This window comes from Trichechus manatus, unplaced genomic scaffold (genome assembly GCF_000243295.1).
Source record: "Trichechus manatus latirostris isolate Lorelei unplaced genomic scaffold, TriManLat1.0 scaffold00115, whole genome shotgun sequence".
In the NCBI taxonomy this organism is placed as follows: Eukaryota; Metazoa; Chordata; class Mammalia; order Sirenia; family Trichechidae; genus Trichechus; species Trichechus manatus.
Window position 1 is genome coordinate 8,893,683 of NW_004444051.1, and position 10,906 is coordinate 8,904,588.

At 40.4% G+C, this 10,906-nt stretch overlaps 1 protein-coding gene and 1 pseudogene across 1 annotated transcript in view; one reads left to right on the forward strand and one right to left on the reverse strand.

Annotated features, from left to right (window-relative positions):
* LOC105756681 (histone H3.1) overlaps positions 1-131 on the forward strand; it is a 645-nt gene extending 514 nt beyond the window's left edge. The window contains exon 2 of the mRNA XM_023738369.1: positions 4-131. Coding sequence (XP_023594137.1) covers positions 4-129 — 126 coding nt within the window. The 3' untranslated portion in view covers positions 130-131. The remainder of the gene's footprint in view (positions 1-3) is intronic.
* An 8,739-nt stretch (positions 132-8,870) lies between these two features.
* On the reverse strand, positions 8,871-9,547 carry LOC101340323 (histone H2B type 1-H-like; annotated as a pseudogene).
* Positions 9,548-10,906: the final 1,359 nt, after the last annotated feature.

The following is a 10,906-nucleotide window of genomic DNA, read 5'->3' on the forward strand; positions in this document are numbered from 1 at the left end:
GAGGCGTGCGAGGCCTACCTGGTGGGGCTCTTTGAGGACACGAATCTATGCGCCATCCACGCCAAGCGTGTCACCATCATGCCCAAGGACATCCAGCTGGCCCGCCGCATCCGTGGCGAGAGGGCATAAACCAAGGTAGTTAATTGCCTCTATGTTGAAAAAGGCTCTTTTCAGAGCCACCTACTTTGTCAACAAAAGGTGTTGTAATGCATTAACTCATTTTACCCACTTTGGTGAAAAACGACTATTTTTCAGAAAAAAATCTTTTAAATCAGAATTGTAAGTACGCACTTGGTCTTTTTCCAGCATGGAATCTTATCTGTAAATCAAGTGTAATATTTTCCTTAATTTTAGGATGTCACTTCACATCTCACTGTCCAAAGATGCCTTTCAAACTGGAAAGTTGTATTTATGGAACAGCTCCTAAGTATTTTTGATCAAAAGAAAGGGTGCCAGTTGCTGGTGAAGGAACTTGCACCTAATATGCAGCTTTATTTCCTTACATTGTGTAAGAACGGGGTCTTTAAACAGAAAAATCACGACGTTTATGATTAATTTTATTAACAATGTTTCTGGTGAAAGTGTACACACACAGCAAATTAGGTTCCCATTTCACAATTTCTGTGCATATTGTTCAGTGACATTGGTTACGTCTTCGCTAAGAAGCACTGTACCCCTGGGTGATATTTTTTATGAGCTAATCTATTACTTGGCTGAAAAGTGACCTCTGGGAGTGGCTCTTCAGTTCAACGTTTAAAGGGTATCTCAGGGCAATAGTCTCAAGGTTTCCTCTAGTCCATTAACTCTGGCCTTTTTTAGGAATTTGAGTTTTGTTCTGCATTTTTCTCCCATTCTATAGGGGAGCATCTACTGTGTCCCTGGTCAGAACTGTCTGCAGTGGTAGCTGGGCACCATCTAGTTCTGGTCTCAGGTTAGAAGAGGCTGTGGTTCACGTGGGCTGTTAGTCCTGTAGACTAGTTTCTTGCTTAAGTCTTTGGTTTCCGTCTTTCTCTTTCGCTCCAAATGAGCACAGACCAATAGTTGTATATTTTATGGTTGCTTACAAGCTTTTAGGACCCCCGACGCTACTCACCAAACTAGGATGTAGAACATTATCTTTATGAATTGTTATGCCAATTAACCGAGTTGTCCCAGGAGACTATGGTCTTCAAACCCTGTAAACCAATACTTTGAGGTGTTTGGTTATGTCTAGGAAGTACCCATAACTGTGCCCCCTATGCACTTTATTACATATATCAATATATAATCAGCACACACAAATATGTATATACATATGCCTACAGATACACCTATGCATCACAGCCATACACTCACATGTGCCTTCCCATACACGTATATACCTACATATCTACCTATTTAACCACATGCATATTTTTTGGTTGTTATTACAATTAAATGTTGAAGTCTAGAGTCAAGCCTAAGGACACCAAATGAGATTAATAGTTTTACAATAAGCATTCACTCCACTGGATGAGACTTAATAGCCAAAAAACAGACCAGATTTTTTTTCAGACAGAGAAATTGGACTTCATCTCACGTACTGTGGACATGTTATCAGGAGGGACCAGTCCCTGGAGAAGGACATCATGCCTTTTTGGTAAAGTAGAGGGTCAATGAAAAAGAGGAAGACCCTCAATAAGATGGATTGACAGTGGCTGCAACAATGGGCTCTAGCATAGCAACAATTATGAGGACGGCGCAGGACCGGGCAGTGTTTCGTTCTGTTGTACATAAGGTTGCTATGAGTTGGAACCAACTTGACAGCACGTAACAACAACCTACCTAGCTTCCAAGAATAATAAATCACTTTCTACTCTTGTTTTGTTATTGTTTATAAAATGCCTGTATGCTTCCACAATGTTTTTGTCTTTTTTTTTTTTACCCATCAAAATGTAAGTTCTACTGTACAGAAGTTTACCTTTGTGGGCACTAATTGCTTTAAGACTGTTTTGGATTTTCCCCCTAAAAAAAAAAAAAAGGGACTTTGGGACAAAATATTAGCATAGAATTTGAGGTTGTCTTCATCTCCTGATTGACCTGACATTGAAGAATTTCAACTCCAATAATTTTTTTATTTATCCATCTTTTCCTATCTTGTTAAGTAAAATGATTTATTTGACAAGGCTCTCCTACTTGTCTAACATGATTTTTTTATTTTTTACGGTGCTTCATTCTGGCTTAAGTCCAGTCTCTATACCTGGGTTTCTTAGAAATACACTGAATATCCACTTTATTCCAAAGCCCATGCTATCAAAGTTTGGAAAGAAATTTTTAAATGTAGAAAGGGTGAAAGCAGAATCCTGAAGCTGTGCTGTGTTAATATTGAATTTTAGCTGAACTCTGCTAAATTGGAAAACAGCACTGGCTAAAGAAATCTCCCCACCTTTCATCTTCAGGAAAATGGCTTGCTGGAAATAATCACCCTTCCCCATCCGACTGACATGAAACTCATGAATGGCCCCTTGTTTACCTATGACAAGGCAGACACAGACCCTCCAAATACCCATTTCTTGCCTCATAAATGAGTAACTGAATTCCTTGTCCCTACTGATCAATCAGAAATAAAGTACTTGTTAACTAAACTTTGGTTAAGCTTCTTTCCTTCCCCCTAGGCCCTGAACTTCAGCCCACCCTCAGCCTGAGCCAACACATTATCTCTCTTTAAGGAGCCCCTCCCTGAAAATAGAGTGACAGTGTAAAACATTCTGGTTTACTGATGAGGTCAACCACTCATCACACTTCCTCACACCCAGGTTTTTTTGTATCCTTACTTACTCTCAGTCTCTATTTAAAAAAAAAAAAAAAAAGTTTTCCCCTCTTTAAGATGCTTCCAGATCTTATGACCAAAGTGTTCTCCCCACTTTTGTTGTCCCCCTCTGTCACTATTACAAAAATTCTTATCCCTTTTCCCCATTTTCTTTCCAAATAAAGCCTCTCCTTATCAAACTCTACATGTGGTTTTTATTTGACAGCTGCCTATAGAAAACAATGCAAGCAGCATATGTGAAATTTTTTAGTAACCATATGGCTAGTAAAAAGGCAGCTGTAATGATTTTAATAATGTATTAAACACCAAAATATCTAAAATATTACCATTTCCACATATCATCAATATAGAAACATATTTAATGCAATATTTTACATTCCTTTTTTCATACTAAGTCTTTGAAATTAGGAGTATATTTTATTCAGTTTGGTGCTAATTTTTTATTGAAATACTTGATCTGTATGTATGTTCCATAAACTCTACAGTTGAAAAAATAAATTCATATGCCCAAATTGTGCAAACTTAACTAAAAGCTTTTAGATTTAAATTAATTAAAATTACACAAAAATAAAAATCCAGTTCCTCAGCAGCACCAGCCATATTTCAAATGATCAACAGCAACACGTGGCTCTTGACTACCATATTAGACGATGCAGTCCTAAGGGGGATATTGTTGTTGGGGTGATGGAGATTGCTGGGTAAATTGGAGTGCGGTTGTTAGTTGCCACCGAGCCTCATGGCAACACCATGTGTGCAGAGTAGAACTGCTCCGTAGGGTTTCCAAGGCTGTAATCTTTATGGAAATTGTGAGAGCCCCCAAACTGAGGCACTTGATTCTAATAAAATGGCGGGCCTAAGTCTGAGACCACACTCCATTTTAACTTCTGCTAACTGTTATTTACCTTTGAACAGATTTCAGGACTGTAAGTAGGCATGAAACTGATTTAGAAAATAATATTGGAATCATTATTCCCTGTCCTTGAGCATAAAGAATGTGACCCAGCTAGAGCTGGGCTCACAAGGGCTCACAAGGACTCGCAAGGACACATCAACTGAGCCCTGTGGTGTAAGGACAATAGCTAGGACAATCCTGGAAAATATCTTTTTTAGGGAACCTTTCACATAAGCCAATCAAACAGAACATAAAAGACTTTCCACTCTTATCTTTTTCTCTTAGCATTTAGTAAATAGAAAATTTGTTGGACCAGTGAGGACCCTCCTGACTGTCATTACTGAAACCTGTACCAGTGATTGTTAAGAAAGAATTCAAAATGTAGGATCACAGTTTCTAGCCAATCTATGAAAAGGTGAAGCTTTCAATGGTTTTGTACATTTGCAATGTTAATATATACAGATGACTGTGTAATGTTCCTTGGACTCAGACAGACATGGCTGTGGCAGCATGCTTGTCTGTTTTTCCACTTTTGTCTTTTCTGTAATTTCCATGGACTGGGGCAGCCATGGCTCTGGCAGCATGGTTGCCCATTTCCCACTTTTGCCCTTTTGAATATCTGCTGAATAAAACTTTCTTTTTGCTTAAGTAAACTTTGTGATTTTTTTTTTTTCCCTACACCATAACTAAGGAAATGTTTTTCTCTGCAGATAAGCAAAGGATGTGAGAAGAATATTTCCAAAGGGGGTCTTAATGAAAATGGCTTATCAGAAATCTGCTGCATAAGCAGCCCTTAGGAAACATCTTACTCAAGAAGCTATTTTAACAGAATATTCTCAGAAAGAATGTCCTGTGATTATCTTATGCCAATCCTGCATAACCTCCTTTTTCACATATTTCTGCAATTTAAGCAAATGACCTATCTAGATAACTCACATATGCACTTTTTACCAATCCCCTTCCATTCCCACGCTTTAAGACGTCCTGCCTCCCACTTCTCTAAAATTGTTAAGCACCAGTCAGAAATGTTGTAAGTTCCTGATATCCCAATATAAACGTACCTGCTCACCTTCAGTTCTTCCAAGCATTTGTTTTCCCTCTGTGGTCTCAGCCTGTCCCAGGTTCTAACTGTCTCTCTCTCAGCCTCCTTATTTTAACAGAGTAGGCGTTCTTGCCCTTTGACCAAACCGATTGCCACATCTTTGTCCCGCCCAGCGAGTGGAAGATTCGAACCGTTGACCTTCAGGTTATCAGCAGAGCTCTTAACTACTGCGCACCAGGGAAACTTGTGTGCCACCCAGGGACTCCTACATTGGAATAGATAGATTTCAATGTAATCATGTAAATTTAGTACTGACTTCTAAAACCAAAGCACTGACTTTCAAAAATTGAGAGGGTCATTGGGAGGGAGAGTCTGAGAGGCACGGAAATGGGATTTCCTCAGGTAATTACAATAGCTATCAATTACTGTGTTGAGTGTTTGATCCACATTTTAAGTTCTTTCTGATATATGGATTAACGTTTCTATTCAAAAGATGAACAAATTAACTTTAAAATAAGAAAACACAGCTGATGTCACAAAATAGATCCTAGACCTCTGAAGGTGAGATATAGGAGTCTGGAGAGTACAAACAAGGGGCCCTGCACATGCCTGGTTCTAACAGACACCCCAGCTCATTCACTCATCTTGCGCAATGTTCTCTCCCCACTCCCCAGGACCATTTTACCAATCGCACTATTTTACCTTGATTTAAAGTGCACAAAAAGGCTTCTCAGGGAGGAGCGAAGCAAGAGACTCTTTTACATTTCAGATGCCGTTTAAAATGTATAATTTCGATCGATAACTTGCCTACGGTGTGCAAGAATCCTAAATAAAATTTGAAACATAGATGTTAGCTTAATAAGTATAATCATTTCAGATACTTAATAAACAATTTTTTTCATGCCTTTAAACAGAGCGTATTGCAGAAAATTTAGGGAACGACCATGAAGACAAAAATGAAGCTTAGTCTCCTACCCACTAAAATCTGTAGGCTGATGTCTTTGAGGGAGAGGATAAATTACGTTCCCATCTTTGCCCCTCCCTCCTTCCTACCACGTCCGCTTTAGTGGTTCCCAACAAGGTCCGCATCGGGGCTATAAATGTAGAACTCGGATTCACTTACCCTGAAGCTTGCTGGACTCGTCGCCTTTGAATCTTGTAGTTATGTCTGGTCGTGGTAAAGGCGGAAAGGGCCTAGGAAAGGGCGGGGCAAAACGCCACCGCAAGGTTTTGCGCGATAACATCCAAGGAATCACAAAACCTGCCATCCGGCGTCTGGCTCGGCGCGGCGGTGTTAAACGCATTTCTGGTCTTATCTACGAGGAGACGCGTGGAGTACTCAAGGTTTTCTTGGAGAATGTGATCCGTGACGCTGTCACCTATACGGAACACGCCAAGCGTAAAACTGTCACTGCTATGGACGTGGTCTATGCGCTCAAACGCCAGGGACGTACTCTGTACGGATTCGGCGGCTAAGTCTGAGCTCACACTTAATGTAGCAATACTGAAGGCCCTTTTCAGGGCCATCTATCCACTCACTAGAAAGAGCTAACTACTTTTATAGTATTTCCTTTGCTAATATCTTCACTAACATCTTGGAGTTACTAGACATCCTAATTTCCATGGTTTCAAATGTAACCTTCGCTTCTTTGGTGGTGTAGTAGCTACATAAGGGCTGCTAACCAAAATGTCGGCAGCTCGAACCCACCATCCACTCCGCGAGGGAGATACGAAGTCTTTAGTTAAGCCATCAATCTTGGAAGCCTTATGGGCAGTTGTCCTCTGCCGCGTAGGATCGCTGAGTCGAAATCACTCAACAGCAGTGGTTTTTTGTTTAAACTTCCAAAATGGGTCTTTGAAGATGAATGGGTTAAACTTAAGCTATACAGTGTTGGAGATTTTGTATCTTAACTTGTAGAACAAGAAATACTCGTGCTCTTGCAATATATAGAGTACATTCTTCCCAAAGTTATTGAACTAAGTAGCATTTTATTTCCTGGTTCTTTAGGTTTTCTTTAAACCAGTTATGGAGATCGTTCCGACGCATGGTGACACCGTGCACCAGAATATAGCTGCTCCATAGCGTTTTCACTCGCTGATTTTTCAAAAATAGAGCGCCATTTCTTTTTTCAGAGGCGCCTTTGCTGGACTCAAATGACCAGCCTTTAGGTTAGCAGCTGGTTGTGTTAACCATTTGCACCATTCAGGGACCTCAAAGCATTCTTTAACCTCACGTAATCAAATTCAAAGAATTTTACATTTTCTCTAGACCATCTACTAATTGTATGCATTAAAAGATCTAGAGTACTTCTATTTTTCTGCAAATTTGAATAGTCTTACTGGGAAACCATTTTTAGGTAATAAGTAATCCATTAGAAGCTATTCAACTGTCACATATGACAAAAAAAAAAAATTCAACAAGTGCTTGGCATCCAGGTGGGCAGCCCAAGGGAAAGGGGAGAATGAGAAAAGCTCAGGTTGGACTGTGGAAAGTGATAGCACCTGTGCAGTCCTCGCTGGCACATAGGGGCTTACTTTCTCTCTCTCTCCCTTAAAGTATTAATAGTTGGATAATCTAAACTGACTGATACTATTTATTAATCCACCAAAAATTAGGGGTTTGTCTGGTCTTGTCATATCAGGTCTCATATTCTATAAACAAGGCAAAGGCTTTAATTCATTCATCTCTCAAATGTGGTTTCTTTTCTGCTATAAAGCCAGAAAACAAGCTGCACAGACATTGAGCCCTGACCTGGGACTCAGCCATGTTCAAGATTTTCTCCTGTGTCAGTACTTGCAAAGAAAAAAAAAAAAAGGCCTACAGTAAGGGCCTGAAAGACTGTCTTCTGTGTCTTGGCTTCTACATGAGGTAGTTGGCAGCAGCCCACTTAAAGTCAGGTCCAGGTATTTGCGCTCCCTCCTACCTCTAACAAAGATTCCTGACTGATAGTTAATAACCAGTCAGGGCACTGTGGGAGATGGTTATGTAAGTTAACTTTCTTTTCCTTCTTAAATGTCTTATTTTTCCTGATGGTTAGAGTGCTGGACACACTTTTAAGGTGGCTTCCATGATCCATACCTCCTAGTGTTCATCTTTATGTGATCCCAGCTCCTTGAGTGTGGACAGGAACTGTAACTTGCTTCTAACCCGAAAATACAGCAATGATGATATGTAAATGATGCTGTGTATATGATTATGTTACCTTAGATTGTAGCACCTGTCTTGCATAACTCTCTCCTTGCTGGTTTTGATGTACTAAGTGTTCATGTTGGGAGATTCAAATGACAAGAAACTCAAAGGGCTTTTTAGGAACTCAGAAAGGTCTCCAGCAAACAGCCTGCAAGGGCCTCCAGCTAATGGCCAGCAAGAAAATTAGACTCTCATCCCTCCTAAAACCTCAAACAAACCCTGCCAACCTCCTTAGTGAGACTGGAAGCTGATGCTTCCCCAATCAAGTATACAAGAGACCTCAGCCTTGTCTGACACCTTTTTTGCAGCATTGCACAGGAACCTGCTAAGCCATGCCCAGACTCACAGATGTGTTTTATCCGAAGCCACTCATTGTGGGGTAATCTGTTGTACAGTAATAGATAGTTTGCTAAAACACTTGGCATCTAGAACAATCCAGGCCCAACCTGAAAGATATGATAAAATGAAACTTCAATCTATATCTAAGAGGGTTATATTTTCTTTTTTTCTTTTCACTAACTGAAGGTAGGAAATACAGAAATGAAATTAAAAAACGATGTCAAAATTAGGGTTTCAGAGACTATTTCAACACAATGTACGATTGGCGATCATAAAAAACCTCAAGGAAGCACAAGTTAAAGAAAATAATAAACTTTCTTTTTAATAAAAATTTGTAGAATAACCTTGGATACAGCTGACTGTAATAGTAAACAAACAAACAAAAAACTTCAGGGGCTTTAAAACAGTATTATTTGTTGTACAAATATATCCTTCCCTAAAGGGAAACGAAAGCCCAAATAAATCAGAGTCCCAAAGTCTCATATAACTTAGAACAGGTTGAATTTGAAATGTAAAGCATGCCTGCAATACCATTTTAAATATTTTGATGTTAGAACTCTCCACATTAAAGTGACTGGCTCTGAAAAGAGCTTTTGAGGAGTGAATTCTAGAAAAACTTCTACTTGGAGGTGGTGTTCTTGGTGACAGCCGTGGTGCCCTCCGACTGGGCGTGCTTGTCCAGTTCCTCGGGCAGCAGCAGGCACACGGCCTTCTGGAGATCCCTGAACGTGATGTTCGAGCGCTTGCTGTAATGCATCAGGAGCGACGCCTCGCCCGCGATGCTCTTGGAGATGTCGTTGATGAACAATGATGTCCATTTCCTTGGATGAGATGCCGGTGTCGGAGTGCACCTGCTTCAGCACTTTATAGACATATATAGAATAGGTCGCCTTGAGACCTCTTTTACCTTTCTTGCCATCTTTCTTCCGCACCTTGGTAAGGGCCTTTTTGGGGCCCTTTTTAGGGGCCGGAGCAGACTTGGCAGCTTCTGGTATTGTAAGTAATCACAGTAAAGAAAAAAAAAAAAAAAAACTACACTACTAGAAATTTCAAAAGACCAAAAATTCTCGAGTATTTACATCGCGTATAAACAAAAAAAATTGAAAAAAAAACCCACTGCCATAGAGCCGATTCCGACTGATAGTGACACCATAGGGTATCCAAAACTGCCTTGGAAGGTAAACAGCCGGTGGTTTTGAACCCGCGACCTTTCAGTTAACAGCCACTCACTTTAACCACCTCACCACCAAGGTTCCTTATACTGTGTACAGGCAAACAAAAACCCCCAAAATCCATTGCCGTCGAGTCGATACTGATTCATAACTACTCGGTAGCGACCGAGGACCTCCAAATCTAAACATCTATTGGCCCAAAGTTAGCCAATACATTAAAAGTACGTAAATGAAGAATTCTTACAAATCCTTTTTTTATTGGCTAGAATTTGAATACCTTGCAGCAAATTCCGTAGGTTGATTTATAATATTTTTGTTACTACTTTATTCACTAAGAAAATCGAAAAAAAAAAAACTTCTTTTATTCTTAAATTAATTGTGAATTGTCACATTTGGAAGTGAAAACCAAAGAAAGAAATCCGTTTATTAGGCCGAGTCCTTTGGGTTTTTCACTACAAATCGTCTCGGGTCACTCGCGTTAGAATTCCGAGTTGCTTGACCACTATGGTATCCTAAATATTCTCATAGTACTCTCGATTGCCGCCGTCTTCTGCAAGTTCCCACATTGTAAAAGTTCCCTTGACATTAAATCACGGCAGACATTCTATAACGCAACAAGAAAGAAACGGAGAATAGTGTTAAATAATCAGAGTTTGAATCAAACCCGATGTTGAAGAGCCTGGGATTCCAGAACATTAAAATTTTGCTGCGTGTACCCTGAACAAGTTTATCGTGGAAGATCAGCCTTGAGTGAATTAGATACGTAAATGCAAATGTAAAGAAGCCGGGGTTCATGACAAGATGCTTTGGCAATGAACATTGAAATAGTGGAATGAGGAAGGGAAATAAAGTCTGGATGAGAACGGGTTAATTAAGGAGATTAAAAAAAGGCGGGTGTTTTTGAAAAGTAAAACTCTAAGGAAATTTCAAGCATATTTTATTTCGTATATCCAACCAGGATATTAGGTTAATATGAATTAACAGACTTGTGAGTCATGGTTTTATGTGTGAAGCGTTAACAAAGAAACTAGTATGCGGACAATTATTTTCAAAAGGAGACCGGGGGCGGGTGGGTGTTACTATGTAAAGTTAACGAATCAGAAACTTGCACTCAAAGGATAAACCAATCGTAAACTGCTCAAGCACTTCCGGAAGTTAGCAAGCGAAGGAAAACAGGAATTGCCGTTAATCCAATCAGAGCGATTCTGCTCTTGTATAAATAGGGGAGCAAACGTACTGTTCTAGTGCGGTTAATTTGGGGGACAAATATGGCTCGTACCAAGCAGACAGCTCGCAAGTCCACCGGCGGCAAGGCGCCACGCAAGCAGTTGGCCACCAAGGCGGCCCGCAAGAGCGCGCCGGCCACCGGCGGCGTGAAGAAGCCGCATCGTTACCGGCCCGGCACCGTGGCGCTGCGCGAGATCCGGCGCTACCAGAAGTCGACCGAGCTGCTCATCCGCAAGCTGCCGTTCCAGCGGCTGGT